The sequence below is a fragment of the Tenrec ecaudatus genome, chromosome 2 (genome assembly GCF_050624435.1).
Source record: "Tenrec ecaudatus isolate mTenEca1 chromosome 2, mTenEca1.hap1, whole genome shotgun sequence".
Classification (NCBI taxonomy): domain Eukaryota; kingdom Metazoa; phylum Chordata; class Mammalia; order Afrosoricida; family Tenrecidae; genus Tenrec; species Tenrec ecaudatus.
Window position 1 is genome coordinate 170546588 of NC_134531.1, and position 27411 is coordinate 170573998.

At 39.7% G+C, this 27411-nt stretch overlaps 1 protein-coding gene across 2 annotated transcripts; it reads left to right on the top strand.

The window, feature by feature from the left end:
- Positions 1-539: 539 nt before the first annotated feature.
- Positions 540-27411, top strand: UBLCP1 (ubiquitin like domain containing CTD phosphatase 1). 2 transcript variants are annotated; one of them, XM_075541910.1, is made up of 11 exons: positions 540-694; positions 6744-6958; positions 7715-7806; positions 8189-8274; positions 8358-8473; positions 9732-9830; positions 13124-13161; positions 13667-13765; positions 18977-19093; positions 24480-24607; positions 26380-27411. In XM_075541910.1, the coding sequence occupies exons 2-11, from the start codon at positions 6805-6807 to the stop codon at positions 26405-26407; spliced, it is 957 nt and encodes a 318-aa protein (XP_075398025.1). In that variant the 5' UTR covers positions 540-694; positions 6744-6804; the 3' UTR covers positions 26408-27411. The 2 variants fall into 2 exon arrangements, with proteins under 2 accessions (XP_075398025.1, XP_075398026.1); XM_075541911.1 differs by lacking the exon at positions 24480-24607.

The window sequence follows — 27411 nt, forward strand, 5'->3', positions numbered from 1 at the left end:
GCACGGCCATGGAGTTCATTTTGACACACAGCTACCCTGCCCCGTGAGATTCCGAGCTGGAACTGCTGGGAGTATGAGGCCTTGCTTGACTTGCTCCGGCACAGCGGGCTGCTGGTTTCCAACTGCTGACCTTGCCGAGAGCAGCTCAAGAAGCCATCTCTGGGGCACCCTGAAATTAATAGTGTTGGTGGTCCCTGGGGCTAGGGAGGGACGGAAGCCTTCAGTTCTCGGAGGAAGTCACCTTTTAGGCCTCAGAGAGCGATCGAGCCTTACGAGGCCAAGGGATTTCCACCCCCCGGAGAAAGGCAGCGCCCCGCTCGCGCCCGCAGCCCGGCTCGCGCAGCCCTAGCAGCCCCGCGGGTCGGGCAGAGCCCCACTGGCGGGCGCATGCGCAGGGCGAGCGCGCCCCGCGGCCGCCGGGGACCGAGGCGACCTGCACCATGGTTCCAGCCCAGTTCCGGAAAACGCCGACGCTCTCGAAGCCGCGGGCCGATCCTCGCAGCGGCTTCTTAGGGCTCGCACGCGAAGAGAAACAGGGACAGCAGCTCTCTAATGACCGGCGTGTTTCCGCCTCTAGCCACTTACTTCCGGTTCATCCGCCGGTTACGCGCCCCGTCCTTCACTTCCGGTCGGTCGCCGGGATTCCGCTGTGGTAATTCCTGCGTCCGCTGCCCCTGGCTCTGCCGCTCTCCAGGTGAGGGGACGTGGGGTGTCGGTGCCGGCGGAACGCCTTTGGGGCGCGGGTCCAGCGGACTTGCTCTGCTCCCCGAGAGGCCTCCACTGCGGCTCCCGGCTGCGATTTGGGGGCGCCCCGGGCGGCCGTCCGGGCCCTTGCCTCCGGCCCTCTCCCGTCAGGGCCGCCGCCTTCCCGCCCGAGCCTGTGGCCGGTGTCTGGGGTGCCCGCGCCCCCGGGGGCTTGGCACCTCCAAAGTTCATTCTTCGCTCCTCTCGGATTCCCCTGCCCCTCCGGGCCACGCTCCGCGTTCAGGAGCCGGCCCTCGGCCTTCGGGGTCGGTGGTGCCGCCCGACGCGGCCCCAGCCGGTCCCTTCACACGGTTTGTCCGCCCCGCGTGTGTCCCTGCTCGCGCTGGCTACCGCTCGGTCCTGCCTACGGAGTTGAGGGCGTCAACAGCCCCCTACCACCCCTGGGCTTGTTGCAGTTAGCCGCCGTTCCCGTCGATTCCACAGAAGGCACTTGTGTTGTCAGTTCAAGTTCTTAACTTCTGCCGCTTTCTAGTGTGGTCTTTTGCGAAGTTAAGTAACTTCTCGCGTTCTCTAACATTGTGAGGAGTACCCGGAATACCCGGTTTAAACCGTGCAGCTTGTCACCAGTACTCCAGCGCCGCCGCCGCCGCGGGTCACAGCGGCTATCTTGTGCCTTGCAACACTGTTCTTGTCAAGTAAATCTTGGGAGCCACATCCTGTGTATGAGAAGACTTGGGCCCCGGTGGTAGCAATGGAGGAATTAACAAAATCGGCACAGTGTGTTAGGCAGAGGGGACCCCCGAGCCCACACAGCTGTTCTTGATTCCGTGTTCAGTGTATTTGTTTGGGTTCTATTGCCCGCCCCTCCCTCCTAATAAGTTTGCAATGATAATTCTGGTAGGGTGAAAAATGACTTCGGATATTAGAGTAGTAAGGAAGAAAGGCTCAACGTGAAAATAAAACGATTCAGGTATGTTTATAGTGCTGCTGTGATTGGTGGGAATGATCTGAAGCCTGAAGAAATGCGGTTCAGTACCTTCAAAACGGAAGGACTTGTATGCATTTTAAATTTCTCTGGTGGTTGTGCTTGGCCCTTCAGAGCATTTGCCCACTTGGAATATCCATATCCATAACGTTTGTAAACTGCTTTTCTGAGCATCGAAGTCCCATCCCATGGGCACATTTCCTTACCCATCCTTAAGAAAACGGAATTGTCTTAGAGTAGTGGCCCTCAAACTTGTTTGTGCATCAGAATCACCGAGGGACTTGGTAACCCACACACTGTGTTTCTGGCCTCCACTCTCAGTTATATTCTTAACTAGTTCCCTGTGGTGTCAAACTAATTGCCTAGGACCATCCTTTTTTTAAAAAAATAATTTTATTAGGGGCTCCTACAATTCTTATCACAATCCATACGTCGATACATTGTGTCAGGTACATTTGTACATTTTTTTTCAGTATCCTAATATCTATTAATAAGTTCTTTATGGAATCAGGTACACTGCCTTAAATTAATGCATTTGTTTTCTTTTCATAATCTGCTTTCAATTTTCAGCAGAGTACATTATAAGCACGAAAAAGTCAATGCAGGTGAATTTATGGGTCCTTGTCTGTTGTTCCTAAGCTATTTTGTTTCCAAGGATTTTTGTATATTGAGATTCAAAGTTTGCCTCTTGAGGCAGCACTTGTTCTTGATTCATAAACAGTCCAATGTACACATGTATGAAATAATTGAAAGCCTTTGGAAATACCAACACATCTAGATGAGAATAGACAATTTCTAACCTGTGAAGAGAATGAGTTTATGACAACTTTTAGAAAGTTTGTGGGGGGGATATGCACATGATGTTGTTGACAGGAGTAGCAGATGCCACATAATGTTTAGGTGAGCCAGTGTGCTTTGTATTTACTGATCTTAGGTGTCTTACCTCCTGCAGGTCCAGTTCAAGAAAGACAGTTGTGTAGGGAAAGAAACGAAATTTAGTCAGAAGACTCAGTTTTTTAACAGCTGTGCTCTGACCATTTATATGTTGTAGACTTTGAATTGTTTCCTCAATTATAAAATAGGAAAAAATTGATCTTATAATCTTTAATGAATATTAAACAAGATTGCATAAAAATCATATTTAGTAAAATGGAAAACACTCCTAAAGGCCAACAAACGATCCTTGAACTAACTATAAACTTTTCTTTCTTGTTGTGTTTTGTTCTTTGTCAGTGGTTTGTTGTTGTTGTATATTGTTGCTTGGTTTTGCTCTGTCTTGTTTTTGTGCATGTTATTATCTCCACAGGTCTGTCTAAAATAAGATAGGCTAGATGAACAATCTGGAGGAGAAAACATGGGACCCACAGTTCCGGGGGGACATGGGATAGGGGAAAGTGGGGGGAAAGGAAGTGGTGTTAACAAACCCAGAGACATAGGAACAACAAGTGATCCAAATCGGTGGTGAGGTGGGTGTGGGGGGCCTGGTAGGGCATAATCAAGGGTAATGTAACCAAGAGGAATTGCTGAAACCCAGGTAGAGACTGAGCATGATAGTGGGACAGGAGGAAAGTCAAGGGAAATAGAGGAAAGAGCTGGGAGGCAAAGGGCATTTATAGAGGTCTAGATAAAAACATGTACATATGCAAATATATTTATATATGTGGATGGGGAAATAGATCTATGTGCCTATATTTATAGGTTTAGTGTGAAGGTAGCAGAAGGACATTGAGCCTCTACTCAAGTACTCCCTCAATGCAAGAATACTTTCTTCTGTTAAATTGGCATTTTATGATACTCACCTTCCTGACACAACCGCTGAAGCCAAAGCGGGTGAAGAAGCAAATGTGGTGAAGAAAGCTGATGGTGCCCGGCTATCAAAAGATGTAGCGTTTGGGGTCTTAAACACTTGAGGGTAAACAAGCGGCCATCTAGCTCAGAAGCAACAAAGCCCACATGGAAGAACACACCAGCCTGTGTGATCATAAGGTGCTGAAGGGATCAGTTATCAGGCATCAAAGAACAAAAAATCATATCGTTGGGTGCACACCTCCATGATACTGTCACTGAAGACTAATGGGTGCATAAGCAAATGTGGTGAAGAAAGCTCATGGTGCCTGACTATCAAAAGGTATAGCTTCTGGGATCTTATAAAGACTTGAAGGTAAACAAGCGGCCATCTAGCTCAGAAGCAACAAAGCCCACATGGAAGAAGCATACCAGCCTGTGGGATCACAAGGTGTCGAAGGGATCAGGTATAAGGCATCAGAACCAAAAAATTTACCATAGTGAATGAGGTGGGGAGTGCAGAGTAGAGACCCAAAGCCCATTTGTTGGCCATTGGAGATCCCTTTGCAGAGAGGTCTAGGGGAGGAGACGAGCCAGTCAAGGTGCAATGTAGCAACGATGAAAAATACAACTTTCTTCTAGTTCCTAAATGCTCCCCTCGCCTCCCCCCCTATCATGATCTGAATTCTACCTTGCAAGTCTGGCTAGACCAGAGGATGTACACTGGTACAGATAGGAACTGGAAACACAGGGAATCCAGGGTGGATGATTCATTCTGGACCAGTGGTGTGAGTGGCAATACTGGGAGGGTAGAGGGAGAGTGGGTTGGAAAGAGGGAACAGATTACTAGGATCTACATGTGACCTCCCTGGGGGACGGACTACAGAAAAGTGTGTGAAGGGAGATGTCGGACAGCACAAGATAAAACAAAATAATAATTTATAAATTATCAAGGGTTCCTGAGGGAGGGGGTTGTGGGGTGGGAGGGGAAAAATGAGGACTTGATGCAAAGGGCTTAAGTGGAGAGCAAATGTTTTGGGAATGATGAGGGCAAAGAATGTAACACAATTGATGTATGTATGGATTGTGATAAGAGTTGTATGAGTCCCTAATAAAACGATTAAAAAAATGACTACTATTTAGCACAGTGTCTGGAACATAAATAAGGTTTCAAGTGTCTCGTTTGGTTTTCACTTTAGCCAATGCTTATATAAGTGCTCATTGTAAGTACTAATGTAGTCAAGTAAATCCTCATACTAAATCAATGGAGAAAGGAGGATTGTTGTTGTTAGGTACCCGTGGGTCCGTTCCAATTCATAGTCACCCTACGTACAAACGCAACACTGCCCAGTCCTCACTGCGTCACACCATCTGGCCGAGGGCCTTCCTCATTTTTTGATGGCCCTCTACCAAGCATGATGTTTTCCTCCGGGAACTGTTCTCTCCTGACAACATGTCCAAAGTATGTGCTTTCAAGGAGCATTTTGATTTTACTTTTTCCAAGACAGATCTTTTGGTTCTTTTGACAGTGTCTGTGCAAGATTCTTCACCAGCACCACAATGTAAATGCATCTATTCATTGATCTTCTTTATTCATGGTCCAAGTTTCACATGCACAGGAAGTAATTGAAAATACCATTGGATTGGGTCAACTTAGTCCTCAAAGTAACATCCTTGTTTTTCAATACATTAAAGAGGTCACATGCAGCGGATTTATCCCGTACAATGTGTCATTTGATCTCTTGACTGCTGCTTCCATGAACATTGATTGTGGATTCAAGCATGATGAAATCCTTGATTACTTAAGTCTCTGTTTATTATGATTTACCTATTGTTTGAACTGAGGAATTTTGGTTTTCATTACATTGATTTGTTATCCATTCTGAAGGCTGCAATCTTTGACCACATCTGCAAGTGTCTCAAGCCCTCTTCCCTTTCAGCAAGCAAAGTTGTGTCAGCTGCACATTGCAGGTTGTTAATAAGCCTTCCTTCAATCCTGGTGCTACATTCTTCTTCATGTTACCCAGCTTCTCTGATTATTTGCCCAGCATACAGATCGATGAAAGGAAACAACCCTAATCATGCCTTTCCTGTGCTTAAACCATGCACTATCCCCTTATTCTGTTTTGCGTACACATATAGGTTCTGCATGAGCACAATTAAGTTGTTTTATCATCCCTACTTTACATTGAAGAAACTCACTCACAAAGAGTCCAGTAACTTCTCAATATCAAATAACTAGTAAGTTGGATCTGAATCTAGGTACTCTGGTTCCAGAATCTGTGCTCCTAATGACTTACTCTGTACTACCTCTTTAATGTGAACTGAAGACAGGTGATGCATGATAAAGGAACTTGCCAGTATCGCAGCCAGCCATAGCTGTTGAGTTGATTCTAACTCCTAGTGACTACAGGACACAGTAGAGCTGCCTCTGGGTGTCCAAGAAAGGGACATGTGCTTGAAAAAGTGAGGGTCAGTACCAAAGAGGCAGGCTCTCGAGACAGATTGATACAGTGGCTCCAACAGTGACAAATAACTGAAAATGGTGTGGGATTGGGCAGTGTTTTTCTGTTGATACATAGCACTGTTATGACTTACCTCCAACTCCATGGCATCTAACAACACAACAGAAACTAAGAGGTTGGCAGTTCAGCCCTACCACCTGCTCCGCAGGAAAAAAAAAAAATGAGGCTATCTATACCTCTAAAGATGTACAGCCTTGTAAGCCCCTATATAGGGTCACTATGAGTCAGGAGCCACTTGATGGCAGTGTTTGGATTACTCTTATGCTAACATTTCATCAATTTTGATTAATAAAAAACCCTTCAGGACGAGGGAGAACTCAGAACTGTGTGTTTCTGAGATTGTACTTCTTCACAAGTCCCAGAGATCTAGTAATGGTTACATGTTGGGCTGCTAATTGTAAGGTTGGCAGTTTGAAATAGCCAGCCGCTCTGAGGGACAAAGACGAGGCTTTACAATTCCTTAGGTGGTCAGTCTCAGAAGCCCACGGGAGCAGTTCTACCCTAACCTTTATAGGCTCACCGTGACACAGAGTTAGTGGTAGTTAGTTTTGAGTTGAGAAGCTAAAATTGGGAGGGCAGGAGAATTATCTTTAACTTTGAATTCTTAGTGTTCTGGTAGCATTGCTGTAAGGAGAAAACGACTTCACTGCCATTAAATTGTAAAATAGGAGTCAAAGTGCACATGCTCAGAAAATTTGGTTATGTTTCTTTTAATGGGTTTGGTTGTCTGTGTTTTATCTTAGGTTGAAATTGTTCCCCTCGATTTTTTCCTGATTGAACCCAGCCTCGTCATATGTTTCAAGGATGGCTGTACCTCTGATCGTGAAATGGGGTGGACAGGAATATTCAGTGACCACACTATCCGAAGATGATACTGTGCTAGATCTCAAGCAGTTTCTCAAGACCCTTACAGGAGTCCTGCCAGAGCGCCAGAAGTTACTTGGACTCAAAATTAAAGGTAATGATCAATTATCTCTCTTTCCTTTCCTTTCTTTTTTTTTGGCATTTAAATTTTTGCCAATTTTAAAATATTCTTTAATAAATCTTTCCCCATGAAGATTTCTTTTGAGAAATTACTGTTTAGTAGTAAAGGCAGGAAGATGAAAAGTTTCTAGAAAATACCATCTAATATTGAGATTGCTTTTCAATTTTAACAGTTGGTGTTTGCTTGTTAAACTTTTGGCAAGAAGTCCCAGGTTGAAACACTATAATTTATTTTCTGACATTTACTTCTATCATAGCCTTTTCATTAGAGCTTGGGCGTTGTACTTGTACCAAATGATCTTTTCCCTTTTGAAAGCAATACTTCTTACAAATTACAGGCTGTGTTCATAGTGTGTGTAACTGGCATACCTTTGGAGGGTAAGTTTTGAGTAGACATTTTTTAAACACAAAATATTTTGGAAAAGGCTAACTTCATCTTGAATAACAAAATGAACCATGATATCTTTGGTTCAGTTAATTGAGTCAAGTAGTGCCTCTAAGATGGAATCAGAGGGTAACAACGCGGTGTCGTTTGTTACCTCTCAGTCTTAGGTACAGCTCTGATTCAGCAGTACTGCTTTGACAATGTAAGGAAAAGCAGAATGAGCAATACAAGTCCTACTGCTGTGGACACTGTGCCAAGCCTTTTAATGTTAGGGTGTTGTGTAATGGAATAGTGAAACCAGCCTCTGAACTTTAGTGAGAAAACAGTCATTTGCTTGTATTGTAGGCAAACCTGCAGAAAATGATGTTAAGCTTGGAGCTCTCAAACTGAAACCAAATACTAAAATCATGATGATGGGAACTCGTGAGGAGAGCTTGGTAAATGTTTACTTTTGTTACCATTTGTCTCTTTGAAGTTAGTATGAGTTACACTACCCTGTTGTATCGTATTTTAATTATAACATTTTCAGAGCAGGAAAGTTGCTTAGTGAATGTACTATGAACCCAGCAGAAGATAAATACGTTGGAACTTTTGAGTACATAGCTAGCCATGCGTGGAGTAGTAACCCAAATGGTTAGATTTCACATGTCTGCCTAGTGGCGTATGTAATGAATTGTTCTTTACGGGAAGTTTCCCACAGTGCGTGCTCGAGAGATGCTTGAACGCAAATTGTGCCTTTCATTTGATTTTTGTTCTAGACATAGGTTTGTTATATTAAAGACAATGTGGTAAAGCAAAGCTTTTTTTCCATCTTACTAGGAAGATGTCTTAGGTCCACCCCCTGACAATGATGATGTTGTCAATGACTTTGATATTGAAGATGAAGTAGTTGAAGTGGAGAATAGGTGAGTGCTTTTCCCTCTCAGTGGAACTTGTCTGCAAGGATAGAAAAAGTTAATGTTTCACCTGGTTGTCTTTTTCCCATTAGAGAAGAAAACCTCCTGAAAATCTCTCGCAGAGTTAAAGAGTACAAAGTAGAAATTTTAAATCCTCCCAGGGAAGGGAAGAAACTTTTGGTACTAGATGTTGATTATACTTTGTTTGGTAAGTCAACTAAAAATACTCTTCATGTTCTCTTCCCCCACAAGAGTGTTCCTCCTCGACTCCCCAGCAACTTTCTCATTATTAAAAAGTAAATCGTTCATTGTAGGAAACACAGGTAAACAGCAACAAAAAGCTACTTGTAACCCGAGAGCCCACATTGACCACTCTGGATGTGTATTTTCCAGAGTGTGTTTGTGCTTGTTTCCACTTTCCCCACTTTCTTTTATTTAATAATATATCGAACATTTCAATACATTATATTGAATGTTATATTAAATAATATATATGCAGTTTCATGTTAAACATCACCTAGCATGGTTTTTTGGGTGGTGGTGGCGGCTCTCACAATACTCTTACCTATGGATGTACCCTAATGTCACCCAAGTATACCCATTTGCTAACATTAAAGTTTCTGTGAGAAAATGTTTTAGTTATTTTAAATATTTTCCTTGGTATTCTATTCAGTTGTATTCCTAGAATATTCTAAAACTTAAACTTCTTTATGCCGATCAAAAAAGTAAAATGCTCATTTCATGCTCTAGTGCTGCCAAGAAATGATTAATTTAAATCTGTTATGATGACCTTACTTATTTAGAATCCTGAACTTTAAACATTTATATTAATGTAGATTTATTTTAAAGTTTAATTATCAAACTAATTAGGCTTGTCATTTTGGTGATACTCAATACACTGGTAGGGGAATGGTTAAAGTGAGTTACAGGTTGTCCTCGCCTGTTCTGAGATGGACCTCTGGTGACAGAGTGTTGATCCTTTGGGCCGCTAACCCTGTGGTTTGAAGTTCAAAACCATTGGCCTCTCCAGGTGGGGCTTTCCAGTCCTGTAAACACTTAGTCTTTGAAACCCATGGGGGCAGTTCTACTCTGTTCTATGGAGTCATCATGAGTCAGCATTGACTCGATGGCAGTGAGTTTTCGTTTTATTGATATGTAGTTTGTCATTATAAACAAATATCTAGACTTCAGAAACTTGATAAGGAAAACATTGTTAAAATTTACTATAGAAACCTAAATTCTTCATGTAACTTTCTGAAAATTGATTAAAATTAATAGGTTATACCTCAAGATAGGAAGTTTTATGTTTTTAAAGATATCTTTGTGAATTAAGTAATTCAACCTGAATGGAATTTGTAATTTAAACAAAAAGTATTTATATTGCATTTTGTAAGCTTCATTGATAACAAACAAGTACTTTTCCATGACAGTAAACTAATCATCATCTGTGATTGATTTTCTTTTAGACCACAGGTCTTGTGCAGAGACTGGGGTAGAATTAATGCGGCCATATCTTCATGAATTCCTAACATCTGCCTATGAGGATTATGACATTGTTATTTGGTGTAAGCTATGCTTTTTGTTTATGCAAATAAAGATTTTTTCCTTATAATCTTTATGAAAAGACTTAAAATAACATGCATGCTTTTAAGGAAATGTCTAGTGAAACTTTCTCGTATCATCACATGTACTTATACATATTTGCCATATGCCTCTGCAGTAATTAAGTATAAAACAGAGTAGATTGTGGTATCAGGATTACCATAACCTCCCAGTTACAACAGCCCCACTCTGAAGCAGATTTTTTTTTTCTTTTTGAAGTAGAATTCTTGGCACTTCATGACAATGTTACTTCCTTTCTTGAAGGTATATTAAACAGAACAAAGTGATAAAATTCCTCAGGAAAAAGGCCATGTGCACTTACTTAAGAAAGCAAATTAACATTACTGAGCTCACTGTTTATTTCATTGGATGTCTTTTTTGTTCCAAAACTTTCTCCAAAGTAATAGGCAGAGGCTTTATATACTTCCCACAAACATTGAAAGTTGATTCTTGGAAGAATCATAAGTAGAGAAGAACTATCCTGATTATAAGTTAAGTAACATCTCATAATTAAAAATGCTGCACTTAATTATACCGGTTGATTAATACACTTTGTGGTCTGTAAATTTTGGTTTTACTTTTCCTTATAATCAGAATACTTCCACTCATACTTAAAATGCAACTGTTTTCTGATTTAATTAGAAGAGGGAGGAAAGCTGTCTGTGTTCAGCAGCTCTTGACACCTGAGTTGACTTGAGGAAAAAGCTCACCCACTAAATGTCATTAAAGTAGGGCTAGGAACCCAGAGAATGTTTTCAGAATAATATATTTAAAATTAATTGTTTATATAAGTTATTTCGGGGTATTATGTTCAAAAGGGTACTCTAGAACTAAATACACTAGGTTCTAATCCAACACTGCCCTACTTTGTGACATTCACTTAAGCTCTCTGCGCTTTAGTTTCCCCTATGAGAAATGAAGATAACCGAACCTATTTTACAGGGTAGATGTAAGAATGAAATATCAGTACAGCAACTTGCACCATGCTTGACATGTAATAGTTACTTAATAATTGGGGCATTTTACTAGCTGATTTTTTGGGTTTGTTTTCATATGGGAATTATAGAAGGAAAATAGATCTGAATTTAAAAAATGCTTTTTTCCTATGTCATAACTATTTCTATTTTAGGTACATTAATCTACAAGTTCTACATGTAACGTGATTCTTTTGTATTTTTCTTGATGTGTGCTAAAGAATTTTATTTTGAGCACTCATGTACAGGTACAGGTAGACTTCAGAGATATTTCAGGTTTGGGTCTAGACCACCGCAATACAGAACTCTGTTCTTTGCGTCTTCTTTTCATGCTTCCTGCATGGTTCCCTAATGTGCCCATGGAATCCTTCAGTATTGTGTGCAGGGATTGACGTTTTCTTCATTTCTTTTAGCTTGATATGTGGTGGGATGTTCTTCTGTTTGTTCTAACAATAGGTCTTGGCACATTTTATTATAATATTTTGTCTTTTTGAGCAGCTCTTTCACATTTTGTTTAACTTTTTTACTTCATTTCTTCTGATTGCTGTTCTTTGCTGTTATATTCATTCAAAAGCAAGTTAGAGACTCTCTTCTGGCATCTTTATTGGTCTTTTCTTTCTTACCTTTTTCTTCACGTATGATGCTATCCCACAACTTGTCGGATATTTGGTCATTACTAGTCAGTGTATCAAATCTGTTCTTGAGATGGTCTGTAAACTTAGGTGGAATGTAGTCCAGGCCATATTTTGGCTCTCTTGGATTTGTTTTTAATTTTTTTCGGCTTCAACTTGAAGTTATATCCAAAGGATTTTTTCCAGTCAGTTCCTAACCTTGTTCTGGCTGATGATATTGAACTTCTCTCATCCCTTTCCACAGAAATAGTTGATTTGATTTCTGTGTATTTCATCTGGTGAGGTCCACTTGTGTAATTGCTGTTTAGAAGAGGTGTTTGCAATAAATTGTTGGTCTTGCCAAATTCTATCATGTGATATCCAATGCTGTTTGTATCATTAAGCAGTATTTTCCAACAACTGATCCTTTTTGTTTTCAAATTTCACATTCCGTTTACCAGTAATTATCATGTATCTTGATTGCATGTTTGATCAATTTCCAAGTATAGAAGTTGGTAAAACTCTTCCATTTCTTCATCTTTGGGATCAGTGGTTGGTGTGTATTTTTGAAGAAGAGTCATATTAACTGATCTTCCTGATAGGTGTATGGATATTATCTTATCACTGGCAGCATTGTACATCAGGTTAGATCTTGTGATTTTTTTTGTCAGTGAATGTGATGCCGTTCCTCTTTAGTTTGTCATTCTGGCATAGTAATTCATATGACTATCTGATTCAAGTTAGAGTGTCCATTTTTGCTCACTAATGCCTAGGTATCAATCTTTATTAATTTCATTACATTTTTGGTGACTTTCAGTTCTCAGATTCATACATTGTACATTCCATGCTCTGATTATTACTGGATAGTTGCAACTGTTTCTTTTCAGTTTGGTTTGTGCCCAACAGCAAATGCATGTGCTGAGAGTTTTGCTCCATTGGGAATGCCATCACTGTTGACCGTACCGTGAAGAGGCCGCTCTTTTCCACTTGTACTTTGAGTGTCCTCAGCCAGAGGGGTTTGTCTGACACAATAGCAGATAGTGACAGTGTTCTGCTGCTATTGAGAAGAGTTTTACTGGCCAGGTTTTTTTTTTTTTTTTTTTTAGTATTTTAGTGCTAGATTACCACTTCTTCCTCTCTTGTCTTTGTCTGGAAGTCCCATTGAAACCTATCTTCTGCCATGTGATCCTGTTTGTATTGGAAATATTGGTGGGATATCTCCCAGCATCACAGAAACATGGAAGCCACTACAGTATAACAAAGTGACTTTTGATGCACAATTAATATGCTTATATTGCTATAGTGTATACACTATAGCCTGGAAGTAAAAACATAGAAGAAAGTTGACATTCAGGTACCCTAAATGTAAGTGTGGAATTGATAATAAAAGTGGTAGGGCTATTTTCAAAAGGGAATTTGATTTATAAATTTCCCAGCTTCAGAGTTCTTTTTTAACATTGGTTACCTGTACCTTATGAATAAGTTGTTTTCATTTTGTCTTGAGCACGCCTAAAATAAATTTATCTTATGAATATTTTAAAGAAAACTATATGTATGCTAGGGACGGTTATTTGTGATGCATTGAAACTTTAGTCTTAGAAAACTTATGTAGAAAGTTTTTGAAGTGAAATTCAAGCTTTTCATGTGTATTGTTATCATTCCTCGTTTTAGCTGCAACAAATATGAAGTGGATTGAAGCTAAAATGAAAGTAAGTGTTAGAAAGCAATCCATTTTGAAATGTTCTGAACTGCATTTGTCATGTTGGAAATTTTAGGAATTGATTTCATTCTCACTGGCCAGCCTTTAGTCATAAGCAGATATAAATATCAGGAGTAGTAGTGTGTTTAGAGTCTATTTAATGATAGAATGTGTTGCAAACGTAATTCTTGTCTAAGACAAAGAATTACTCAATGTCCTCCTGATTTACTTTTCCCAATTTATTATATTGATTCCCTTCTTTTTGCTCTTATGCATAGTACTCAAAAGGTTAATTCCCTTCTGAAATGATAAATAGGAAGTAATGTGTTGTTAGTTTATTTCCCTCAGACTACCACAATTTGGCTTAACTAAATGAAGCAAAAACATTTGCTGCTGTTTAGCAAGATGTGGTGACCAGAAGGGCAGGAACTTGACACGATGGGATCTCTTCGGGAAGCATGAAATTCCACAGTCGTGTAAGCACATGTTAATCCCATGACTGCCTGTGTTTCTAGGAGCTGGGCGTGAGTACAAATGCAAACTATAAGATCACCTTTATGTTGGACAGCGCTGCTATGATAACAGTGCATACTCCGAGGCGAGGACTCATAGACGTAAGAAGTCATTTTCCTTCTCTCAAAAGACCTGTGTGCTTTGTTTATGCTGATAGAATACATTATAGGACTTTGAAACCTATCCACGTGGGTAGTGAAAAATAGTTGTGTTTTGACATAGGGAGGTATATACAAAGCTGACAGACCTAAATTTTAGCCATAAATTTAATGACTTGAGATGGAAATGTCAAGAAGAGAATTCATGGCTGTAGGAAATTGTCCTGGGATGCTGGCAGCCACAGACAGAGTAAGTGAGGAAAGGACTGGGCATCAGCAAGGAGCATAGGTAGGAGCAAGGAAACCAGCAGCCAAACCACCATGCTGGGTGTGTCATTGGGTGTTGGATGCGCAGCCCAAGAGAAAGGCTACAAGAACTGGCAGAGGAAAGGGCCGTTCTTGTACTTGTTGTTTTCTGTGTATGAAATCATATGATTATCTGATTCAAATACACTATCCATTTCAGTCCACTAACACCTAGCGTATTCATCCTTAAGAATTCCATTTCATTTTTGATCCAAGTCCTCTTCCTGACTTAACTTTCCCTAGGTTTATATGGTTGAAAGAATTAAGAGTTCTTCTTTTGTTTCTGATCAAGCGACTACTCAGTACCGTGCTCCTCTTACCTACAGAGCTCTGTGCCATGCACTTTGGGAATAAAGAGATGAAGAAAATCTGGCCCAGGGCTGCTAAAAGCCTACAAATTAGTAGGAATTGGGAAGAACTGAGGATCCTAGGAAAGCTTTGGTAGTATTAAAATCATAAGTCAAAATCATAACCAGTTTAAGTATATAAAACCTTTTCAATAAAGGAAATACTGTATATATGATTCATATAATTTATTTATACTAAAGTGGGACATTTTATAAATCGAAAAGTAAACAGATTTTGAAAATATAAAATTGGGAACATTTTATAATTATGACAAATTAAAATAATCTTTATATCCAACAATAGAGAATCGGTTATATAAACAGCTTCCTACAGTAGTTCTCAAACCTTCCTAATGCTGTGACCCTTTAATACAGTTCCTCTTATTATAGTGACCCCCAACCATAAAATTATTTTTGTTGCTACTTCATAACTGTAATTTTGTTACCCCCAAAGGGGGTCACCACCACAAATTGAGAACCACTGGCTTAGTAGGATGTATTCTAATAGTTATAGAATATATTTAATGACACTAACATTTTTTCATAGTAAGTTCTTAATAAAAGAAACATTTTCAGGTATAAGCCATCATCAGAAAAAAAAATCTCACCCTAGTGAATGAAGGGGGAAGTGCAGAGTGGAGACCCAAAGCCCATTTGTCGGCCACTGGAGATGCCCTCACAGAGGGGTCTAGAGGAGGAGATGAGTCAGTCAGAGTGAAACATAGCACCGATGAAGAATACAGCTTTCCTCCAGTTCCTAAATGCTTCCTCTTAACCCCCCACCCCTCCACCCCCGGCCCTGCCACTACCGCCACTACCATGATCCGAATTCTACCTTGCAAGTCTGGATAGAGCAGAGCATGTACACTGGTGCAGATAGGAGCTGGAGGCCCAGGGAATCCAGGGTGGATGATACCTTCAGGACCAGGGGTGTGAGGGGCGATTCTGGGAGGGTAGAGGGTGAGTGGGTTGGAAAGGGAACCAATTACAAGGATCTACATGTGATCTCCCTGGGGGACGGACAACAGAAAAGGGGGTGAAGGGAGACGCCGGACAGGCAAGATATGACAAAATAATAATTTATAAGTTATCAAGGGCTCATGAGGGAGGAGGAAGTGAGGAGGGAGGGGAAAAAAGAGGACTTGATGCAAAGGGCTTAAGTGGAGAGCAAATGCTTTGAAATTGATGAGCGCAACGAATGTACAGATGTGCTTTACACAATTGATATATATATGAATTGTGATAAGAGTTGTATGAGTCCCTAATAAAATGTTTAGAAAACAAAAGCCATTTCTGCAGTATTTATAAACTGAGAAAATAATTCTTAACCTTTGTTTGGTTCCAGAGTCCCCTTTTTGTAACAAGGAATCTCTGTGAACTCTTCTGAGGCTGTACCAGAATGTCTAGTTACCATCTTTGGTACTAGATTGTAGGTGACTTTAGGTGTGTCTTGGTGCTGTTATGCATTTACATTTTTTTTGCAGTTAGCAGTAATATTTTATCATTGAAAACAGAGCAGATCCTGTTTTAGGGAACAATTGATGCTTGGCTTAATTATAAAGTGGCAGCATTATTTAGGAGGATGCAGGGTTTCTCATCTGGAGGGGCATAAAGGCTGACTACTGTTGTCATTTCTTAATGCTTTTTGTTAGTTAACAAAACCAAGAATATAAAAAAGTAAATCACAAAATTTTGCTCATATATGCATGACTTTATTCCAAACAAAACCTGTTTAAACCTGTCTCTGCAATTTGTGGATGATGCAGACAAGTTCTTGCACTGCTACACTTGCCATACATTTGCAACGATGGTCTTAAAAAACAAAAAAGTTGCGATTAGATTAGTGACTTCCCAGGCGATTTGCTGGGCCAGTTAAATTCAAGGGAGAGAGCTGCCAGAAGGTTATGCAATTTTTGGGGATCCAAAGAGATGATCTTATTACAGTTACTTGAAGGACACAGGACAGTCATGGGAACATGTTATGGAGGAGTTTTAAGAAGATTGAAGACGGCGTCGATGAACCAAAGGCCTGGAGCGTTGCTTTAAGAATGTTTTGCCTTCTCATCAATCCAGGGCAGTCCTGGAAGAATTTGTTTGGGAACCTTATTCCCCATCTATTGATACTGGCACTTCAGATTTCTCTTTGTTCCCAAAACACAAAAGACATTTAAAAGGAATCCAATTTGAGTTTCTCTAGGTTGCCCCCACCCTAAAGTCCGTCTTAGAAGCAGTACAGGTGGAATACCATATCATGATCCTTTCTGTGTAATCAGGTGGTGCCAGTTCATAGTGAGCCCACAGGACAGGGCAGAACTGTCCCTGTGAGGTTTTGGGACTGTCACTGTGAAAAGAGTAGAAAGCCCAGTTTCCTCCAATGGAACTGTGGATGGTTTTGAACTATAGACCTTGTGCTTCACAGCCCAATGCATAAACACCAATCCAGTGGTCCTGTCAGGGAGGATTGGTCCCTGGAAAAGAATATCATGCTTGAAGTAGAGAGCAAAACAGAGGAAGATCCTCAAGTAGATGCGTCAACCTAGTGCTGGCCCGGTGGACTCAAACCTAACAGTTGAGTATTGCGCCAGACCGGGTACATGAGGTAACCGAGTCAGAGCTGAGTCACAGGCACCTAGCAACAGTAGGGTGCTCCGCTGCCATTCTGATAGGATGGAAGTTGAAGACTACCGAGTTATTCAGGGAATGGTTACAGCAGTTCTCAACCTGTGGGTCATGACCCCTTATGGGTCGAACGACCCTTTCACAGGGGTCACCCGATCCATAACAGTAGCAAAATTACAGTTATGAAGTAGCAGTGAAAGTAATTTTATGGTTGGGGGTCACCACAGCTGAGGAACCTGTATTAAAGGGTTGCGATATTAGGAAGTTTAAGAACCACTCGTTTAGAGAGATGGAACCATTGTCTTCAGGAGTCTATAGATCTAGATGGATATGTATTGAGAAACAGCTCACATTTTGATATTTTTGTAGAATTAAAGGACACTAATTTTGTAGCTGTACTTAAAAAAAGGTTCACTGGCATATGTCTCACATATAATAAAGCTTAATCCTTCAGTCATATTAAGATTGGTGTAATCATCACCAAAACTGATTTCAGAACATTATCTTCTCCTACTCATTGCTGTTAGCTCCCGGTTCCCCCTTCTTTCCCTGCCACGTCCCTAGGCAAATGTTCATCCAGTGACTGTCGCCGTGCTTTTGGGTTCACTGTCGTATTTGTTTTCAGGCATTCAGAGGGATTGTTTTGTACTAAGTAAGTATACATAAATTCAGTAAAATGAAATTTTAATAAAATTAAAATTTTTTCACTAATAGTAATTGGTTTTATAAAAGATAGGGAGCTAAGGGAATAAATTGTTTTTCTCCATATTAAAATAAATTGCAAGAGGAAAACATTATTAAAGAAGCCAGCAGGAATTCGTAAAGAAGCCTTTGTCAGCATATATCATTATCCCAATTAATGAGGTCCCTGCCTTCAGCAAAGTCGTTTTCTTTTAAAAATGAAAACTTTTCTGAATGTGGAATGACATAGTTCAACAATAAAAACAAAGTGCCCGATGAAAAACGTCTCTCCACCTTCATCCAATGTCACTTAAGTCCCTCCCTACAATTAGTCTTATTACTTCTTGATCTTGCCGAGATTTTATGTAAGTACCGAAGATAGGAACATAGAAGAGATTATCAATTTAATGCCTTAATGTAAGGATTCAGAAATAAGAGCAACACTTCACAAACTGGTGTGTTTGAATTTAAGAAGTTGGATACACTAGATTATGCATCTGCGCCATTGAATTGGTTAAAGTCATCTGTTCCCAGACAAAATATCTAAGTTATAAATTACAAGAGCAAGGTTTTCTAGTTTTGAAAGTATCCCTTGTGACCAGCTTTGAGGGGTGTTTAAATTTAAGGAGGACTTAATTTGCCCTGGAAATCATGGGCTTGCCTAGTAGATCTCTCAGAGCCCTGGTGGAGCTGTGGGGTTAGGCCTGCCAGCCACTCCACAGGAGAAAGGTAGGCTGTCTACTCTTAGAGATACAGTCTCAGACATTCTGAAGAGCAGTTCTACTCAGTCCGATCCTCTCTGAGTTGGAATCGACTTTATGGCGGTGGGTTTGCTTTGAGTAGTAGACATCTAAAAAAATACTTTCCATTCTTTTGTAAAGGTTAAATAAGTTTCATTTGACTCAAAAACTTCATATTAAGATTATTGGAAATCTAAAATGGGTTTAATTCATTTAGAAGCATCATAAGTTATACTATGTGATACACATAGGGCTTGAAAGTATTGGAACTCAGTTATGCGTGTACACCATAATTATAAACTTTCGTGTTATGCCCATCATCCAGGATAAAGTATCTGCTTTTTCAGCTCTCCTGGCTCGTTTGGTGCCCCTCAATGGATAGTATCCCCCACTCTGGCCAGGTCGTCTCTGTGGTGACTGCCAGTCATAATTACAGGGAGAAGGGAAAACTGGCATCATTTTAGTTGTGTGTTTTAAAGTATTGCAGCCTTTTTGATTTAAATCTAAACTTTTGTTTTAAGGTAAAACCTCTTGGTGTCATATGGGGAAAGTTTTCCGAGTTTTACAGCAAAAAAAACACCATTATGTTTGATGACATAGGAAGAAATTTTCTAATGAACCCACAGAATGGACTAAAGGTAAGACAGTTTTATAGTGTATGAACCCATAATACGGAAAGTATGGTAGACGTGTAAGTAGTAGTTGGGCTTCATGGATTTGTTTAATTCCTGTATTCTTATAGCCACTGGGAAGAAAATGGAAATATTTAGCATAACATAAAATTGGACACACTTCCCTTTCTGTTTGGCTACACAACTCACCTATGGGTCTTACTTTTACGCAGTTCTGTGGCACACCACAGGCTTATCACCATCGAATCTTAACATCAGAAGTGAAATAGTCAGATGTTTTATTTGGAATTTTAAGTTTTCTGATGATCTGGTTACCTGAAGAACTGGCAATTAAGGACATTTTAAAAAATTGAAACTAAGAAGTTTTTGAAATTCAGAGGGCAAGTAGATCTAAGAATTATAAAATATCTGTTGTGTTGTCTCCATTAGTGTCCTATAGTTTCCTTTATTTTCTGAGTGGGCTCACGCACGGGAACAGTTGTGAGGATGATTCGGGACGAGGCAGTGTTTCCTTCTGTTGCTCATAGAACGTTCTTGTGCTGTGGGTCAGAACTGACTCAGTGGCACCTAACAACAACAATGTTTAATAATCAGTACTCAGATTCAAGAGTTTTATTAAGAACTTAACACGTTGTGATATTGGTAAGAAGTGCTCAGAGTAGATTGTCTGTCAGGACATGTCACTAATTCTTTGAGGCCTGCTAGTAAATGCTTACAGGAGCATACCACTGCTGTAAGCCTTAACCCGAAGGCATTGCTCAAGCCCCGTGGCTCAGCAAACCTAGTTCCCCAAATTAGTGCCCAGAGACACCCTACTCCACAACCAGCCTCTCCTGCACTAAAGCACAGAGCTTTACTTGCCGCAGGGCTTGGCAAGTCCACCACTGTTCCAGGCTCTGGTTCCTGGTTCTGCTGCTCCTCTGATGTTATAGCTGTCTGCTGGGTCCAAGAGCCCAAAGAACATACTCCGCTCCTGCTCTTGAGAACCCTCCTCCTCCTCAAAGGGCCCCTTTTATACACTGTACAGTGGCATTCCAGGGAATACTGTACACTTACTTACAGGTGAATCATATTAGTATCTCTCCCGCCCCCGCCCCCCAAGCACTCCCTTCATACTAGACCCATGCAGGAAAAGGTCATTTGGTGGAAGTTAGAGACTTTGGCTAGAAGAACCACATGAAAATAATTTGTTGCCTCTGCATCCATGCTAGAGGAAACCCCAACAATCTGTTCACCTACTTTATAGAGATAGTCTGAGGATCAGAAAATTCTCAACTTGTCCAAGATCATGTGTGTAACTGGTCAGTGGCAGAATTTAGGTTAAATTCTATCTGACTTGGTTTCTAGAGCAGTGATGATTTTAACAAGCAGTCTTGTGCAGTCCTGACGGTAGCACTGAATTCTAGTAGCAATATCAAATTGGTAAAAGAAAAATTGAAACTTAAATTTTTGGTACTTAATTGCTTATGTGTCAAGTTATGAAATGCTTATGAGTTGGAATTGACTATGGCAGTGAGGTTTTTTCAAATTATGTTTCAATCTTTTTATTGCGGGGCTCTTACAACAATCTTATAACAATCCGTCATTCAGTTATATTAAGCACACTTGTACAGATGTTGCCATTAACATTTCCAAACATTTGCTTTCTACTTGAGCCCTTGGTATCACTCTCTCGTCCACTCTCCCACTCTTATAAATCCTTATCAATTACATATTATTATTTTGTGTCTTATACTGCCTGTTGTCTCCCTTCACTCACATTTCTGTTATTCATCCTCCTCTAGTTGGGGGTGGGGTGCTATATATCTAACCTTCTGATGGGGTCCCTCTTTTACTCCCTTGCCCCCTTACTGTCATGATATATATATTTTTTGGAATGCAGATGGAGACTGTAGTGGGGAGTCCTGACACTAAGATTTTTATTCTTAGTCCTAATTTTTTTCTAGCAAGCTGTGTTCTTGGCTTTTTAGAGACGAGGATAACTGGGGTGGGGGGCAGTTTGTTTTAGAAGCTTTTCTTTCAGCTTGTCGATTTGGCTTTCCATATGAATGGGGATAGTTGAGATAGAATGATAATTTAGGACGTGAACTGGAAGAAAATTGCCTAAGTAGATTGCTGGTTATTTTGCTCTTAAGAAAATGGTTTCTGTTGGAGGCTTTAGGAGAAGTGCTATTCCTGTGTGCAGTTCACCAGATAAAAGTATTGAACTGTATTCTTCAGATTTGATTGATGTGAAGCTAATTATAAAATTAAGGCTTATTACCTGTTCTGCCCAAGTTTACTACCTGTTAACTGTCTAAGGAAATAAGATTAAAGAGTGTTTTTAAAATAAAAAACCCTAAAGATTAGTTTTTATGCATGTTTATAAGAAACTTTTTTCTTAGTCAACATTTGGACCCTGTTATCTCTTGATATGAGGAAAAAAACCAGTCTCCATTGAGTTGACTCAACTCCTGGGGACCCCAGGTAGATCAAAGTAGAACTGTTTTCCCTAAGATTTTCAGTGGCTGGTTTTTCATAAGTAGATTGCCACACCTTTCTTTGGGGGTGTTTCTGGGTGGATTAGAACTTTCAACATTTGAATTAGTTATAGAAGCAAAATATATTAATTGTACTACATAGGGACTTTGATGCATAGAAAGATGCTATAAATATTTAGCTCTTCTTGTTACTTTAGAACAGGGAGTTTTAGAAACAGAAATACTAAAAAAGTTTAAAAATTAAAAAAAGAAAAATACCCAGTAGAATCATCATAGGAATCTGAAAGAGTATATATGAGGGACTTCTAGTGTATGGGATATTGGAATTAATTTTCCATAGATGAAGACCCCTAATCTGCCCCTGTGAGTTAGAATTGACTGAGTGGCAGTGAATTTCAGTGAATTTATGTCCCTTCTCCCAGGAGTTCTAATATTTGGAATATTTAAAAAAAATCATTTTATTGGAGGCTCATACAGCTCTTACCATAATCCATTCATTTATCCATTGGGTCAAGTACATTTGTACATTTGTTGCCATCATCATCCTCAAAACATTTTCTTTCTACTTGAGCCCTTGGTATCAGATTCTCATTTTTTCCCCTCCCTCCCCCATGAACCCTTGATAATTTGTAAAATTTTTTTGGTCGTGTTTTGCACTGACTGCTGTCTCCATTCACTTTTCTGTTGTCCATCCCCCTGGGAGAAGGTTATGTGTACATCATTGTGATCAGTTCCCCCTTTCTATCCCACCTTCCCCTTACCTTCCTGGTATCACTACTCTCATTATTGGTCCTGAGGGGTTTATCTGTCCTGGATTCCCTGTGTTGCATGCTCTTATTTGTACCAGTGTACATGTTCTGGTCTAGCTGGATTTGTAAGGTAGAATTGGGGTCATGCTAGTTGGGGGCAAGGGGGAAACATTAAAGAACTAGAGGAGAGTTGTATGTTTCATCGGTGCTATGCTACACCCTGACTGGCTTATCTCTTCCTTGTGACCCTTCTCTGAGAAGATGTCTGATTGTCTATAGATTGGCTTTTGGTCTCCACTCTGCACTCCTCATTCACAATGATATGATTTTTTTGTTCTGGGTCTTTGATGCCTGATACCTGATCCCATCGACACCAGGTGGCATACTTCTTCCATGTGGGCGTTGTTGCTTCTCAGTTAGAAGGCTGCTTGTTTATCTTCAAGCCTTTAAGACCCCAGATACTGTATCTTTTGATAGCCAGCCATAATTAGCTTTCTTCACCACATTTGCTTATGCACCCATTTTGTCTTCAGTGATAATGTTGGGAAGGTGAACATCACAGAAATTAGAACAAAGTGTTCTTGCATTGAGGGAGTACCTGAGTAGAGGCCCAATGGCCATTTGCTACCTTAATACTTAACATATAAATATATGTACATAGATATATTTCCCTATCATTATATAAAAATATGTTTACATATATACATATGTATTTAGACCTCTATAAATGTCCTTTGCCTCCTAGTTCTTTTCTCTCTTCATTTCTATTTCTAAGACTTCCCTCTTGTCCCACGATCATGTTCAATCTTCATTTGGGTTTCAGTAATTTCTCTTAGCTACATTGCCCTTCATCAAGCCCTGCGAGGCATCCTGTATCCTCCTCGCAATCGATTTTAGATCACTTGTTGTTCCCTTATCCTTGGGTTTGTTGACACCCCTTCTTTCCTCCGCCTCTCCCTCTCTCCCTGGAACCAAGATCCTGTTGTTTTCTCCTCTGGATTGTTTATCCTGCCTATCTTATCTAGATAGACATGCAGAGACAATAATCACAAAAGCAAAACAAACCACGAAAACAACAACAAAAATCCAATGACAAAAAATGAAAAGCCTCCCCCTCCCTGGGGGATGGACAACGGAAAAGTGGGTGAAGGGAGGTGTTGGACAGTGTAAGACATGACAAAATAATAATTATAAATTATCAAGGGTTCATGAGGGAGGGAGTAAGAGGGAGGCGAAAATGAGGATCTGATACCAAGGGCTCAGTAGAAAGAAAATGTTTTGAGAACGATGATGTCAGCAAATGCACAAATGTGTTTGACACAATGGATGTATTTGTGGATTGTGGTAAGAAGTGTATGACCCTCCCAGTAAAATGATTTCAAAAGAAAAGACAAGCCTATAAATAGTTCCAGGTTTGTTGACCTTTAGGAGTATTTTCAGGCTGAGTCTGATGGGGTACCATGCCCTGGCCCCAAAGTTTATTGTTGTTATTCTCCAGGGACTTCAGTGATTTGCTCGCCTTGCTGCTCTGTTGCACGCCCTTAGTGTTTTGCCCCGGTGAGCTAGTACTTTTAAAATTCTTGCTTTTCACCATAAAATGTGCTTTAAATTCTGGAAAATACAAAGTTTTATGGGGACACTCTTGTACAATTAAAATATTTTTTATGAATTTTGTTATGATAAGCAGGCTATAATGTATCATGATCTCTCAGCTATATGAAAATTAATAGAATACTGAAATGGAAATCCTCATTCCCCTGTTTGATCTATCTCAACCTGTACTTTGGTTAATTTATTGTGAATGAAATGTATGTGAGTGACATTATGTAACTAGTTAGGAGTAACTGGAGTGATAGAAGGGAAGTCTGAGCCGTTTTACAAAGTATGGTTGGCACATAGAGGTTCAAGTGCAGTAGGAAAGTTAGTGCTTTCAGTTTCAGACTGGAAAGACAGCAAGTGGAAAAATGATGGAAGAGCCCTGAACCTGTAGTATAGCTACTATACCAAGAATTTATTTAACTGAGACGAATGTAAAAGTAATTCTTAGTACTCACCCACCTGGTAACACTTTAACCTTCTCAATTACAATCATAGAATATGGTACAGGTTTGTTAGTTTTTGTTTTGTAATGTGAAGTAGTGAACAATGCGTGTTTCCTAATAGATAAGACCTTTCATGAAAGCACATCTAAATCGAGATAAAGACAAAGAATTATTAAAGTTGACCCAATATCTCAAGGAAATAGCAAAATTAGATGATTTTTTGGAGCTTAATCACAAGTATTGGGAAAGGTAAGTGTTTCATTGCTGATTCTTTTTCTCGTATATTAATAAAATTAAAAATTGGTGATACCAGTAATCACACAACTCTTCATTTTTATTTAAAATGTGCGAATTTTACAAACTTTGTTCAATTGAGTGATATTTTTAGGATTATTTTTCCCCCTTAAACTTCTAACTTGGTCATAAATCTAAGTAAACTCAAACATATTCTATTGGAGAGGACTTTAGGGGTGGGTACGCATTTAGGATGTTAAGTTTTTTAGACAATTGGTAACTAACTTTTTTATGCTTTACATGAGATGTAATCCCGCTTCTTAAATAATCAAATACCGCCAGGATAAAATAAAACAAATCTTTCCTGGAGAGAATTAAAATTAGTTTACATGTAATCTCATAGCAGTAAATCTTATTCCACAAGAAAACTGTTATTCAGGATCTTCCTGTTCATAGAGAACCACTATTACGTTGGTAGATAGTCTTCCACTTTTTAAAAAAAAATCATTTTATTAGGGGCTCATACAGCTCTTTTTACAATCCGTACATACATCATTTGTGTCCAGCATATTTGTACATCAGTCTCAAAACACCCACTCTCCACCTAAACCCTTGGCATCAGCTCCTCATTTTCTCCCCCCTCCCTGCTCTCCTCTCCCCCCTTTCCACATGTTTTCCAAGCACAAGTACAAATCTAAAGTCCACACATGAACATCAATTTTGGGGAAGGAGCACCTCTGGGCCAGTGGAATGGATTATTAGATACCGCACGTCAGGTAGACATGATACCTTTAAAGTTAAAACTGCTTTACTTTATAGCAGTTCCAGTAATACAGCAAAAAATGCACTGCTGTGTAATAAAAGCCCTTCGGCTTTCAAATCTCAGATCACTTTGGCAAATGGCTTGTAGGAGTTACATAATCCTGTTAGGAAGATACGGCAAATTCTGAGCATTTCTGTTCCCATCTTCATTTTGTAGGTGATATCACTGAGTCAGGGAGGAAATAAATGTCACACACTGAGCAGCAACACCACTTCAACTCATCCACTTCTGACTTTAAGAACTTTCCTCACCTATGTCAAGGATTATGTTGTTTGTAAACTTAGAACTCAAATGTATTGCCATTGAGTTGATGCTAATTCATAGTCACCCTATAGGACAGAGTAGATTTGCCCTTGTGGGTTTCTGAGACTGTACCTCTTTATAGGAATATAAAGCCTCATCTTTTTTCCAGCTGAGTGGCTGGTGGCTTCAAACAGCTGACCTTGTAATTAGTAGCCCAGTGTCATTAACCTGCTATACCACCAGGGGCTCCTCTATATCAGAACTACAGATACACATATTTAAATTTGGTGGTAGATTCCTTATAAATCAACTCCTATGCGTTTTTAACAATCTTAATTAAAGTCCTGTAGTATCTTTGACTCCTCTTTATGCTTACCTACAGTAAACAAATAGTCATGCAAAAAATAAATAAAGTAGGGTTTATAAATGGAGGTTGAGTTCTGTTTGGAAACTACAGTGCTAAAGATGTTTCTTCCACATCTGTAGGTAAGGCAGAGGAGTGATGGTGGTTGGCGTACAGGCTCTGGGTTCCTTGTGAATCTGAGCACTGACACTTTCTAGCGGTGTGAACTTGAGTAATTTGATTAACCTGTTGACGCTATCAACAGATGTTAGACATTAACAGTTACTTGTTAAAGCTTTGTTATGTCTTTAAAAGAGAGTTTGATATTTAGGAATTTAGGGCCACACTGCTTTGACGCCTTTCCTTTATTTCTTACAGGTATCTCTCAAAGAAGCAAGGACAGTAACTGTAAGTTATGCTGGCAGTTACTGAAGATACTTGAGACCCATGAACTTCTTGCTGTTATGCTAGAGATCATTTTGATAGTGCTGGACACTGAAGCAAATACCAGACTGCTTATACTTGGTCTTCCAGTGTTTTGTAAATTTAATTTTATATTTTTTGAAGATCATAGCAATATGCTTTAAAAGAAATCCATTTTTTCCTATATGTATATAAGAAATATTATCCCCAGCATTGATTAGTAAGTTTTCCCCCTACACCCCACCCACCTCACAGAAAATTTGCTCCAAGATGTTATTTTGTAATTTTGGAAACAAGTTACATCTTGTGTTTTTGTCTTAAGTTTTTGTCTCACTAACTCAAAGACCAAACCCAGCTTGAAACTGAATTTTTCCTCTTAAAACCAAAAAAAGTTTTTGAATAATGGGCCTCGTATTTAAGTATGTTTAAATTACCAGGTTTTAAAAAATTCATTTATCATTGACAAAATTTCTTGTCTGTGTGATCCACAACTTAGATCTCTAAATTCTGAGCTGTCTCTGGTCTGTATGTGTGACACTGTTCTTTGAGTAAAACTGGAAATGATACCAATGGGTCATAGGATGAGAAATAGAAAACATAGACTGAAGAATAAATAAGGAAAGAATGTGCTTCGTTGTCGTGTTATAAAGCACGCTTATCTGAAAAAAATTGCTCTAAAAGCAATTAAAGGCAGTCACTTTTAAAGTGGGACATATCATTGTGTGAACCCTAAAAAGCATGAACAGTTTCTGTTCTGTTCCAGCTGTAGCTGTCTGAGTGCAAACAGCGTGCTTCAGTAAAAGTATCACCATAGGAGTAAAAAACTGCATTGCTTACGTCTGCACTAGAGCTTTGTAATTGGCCGTTTTGTGTTGACAGTATTGCTTTATAGAGTTACTGTATTTGAAAGGAATCTCATCCTTTTAAATGAACATGGTGTATATTGTTCTTATGGGACTATTTCAGTGGTGTAAATAATAAATACCT

What these genes read in the sequence shown, in the direction of transcription:
- UBLCP1 (XM_075541910.1), top strand. Translation starts at nt 6,805, where the DNA reads ATGGCTGTACCTCTGATCGTGAAATGGGGTGGACAGGAATATTCAGTG. An exon ending in TTATGACATTGTTATTTGGT is followed by an intron (nt 9,831 to 13,123) that starts GTAAGCTATGCT and finishes TCCTCGTTTTAG; the next exon opens with CTGCAACAAATATGAAGTGG. An exon ending in ACCCACAGAATGGACTAAAG is followed by an intron (nt 19,094 to 24,479) that starts GTAAGACAGTTT and finishes GTTTCCTAATAG; the next exon opens with ATAAGACCTTTCATGAAAGC.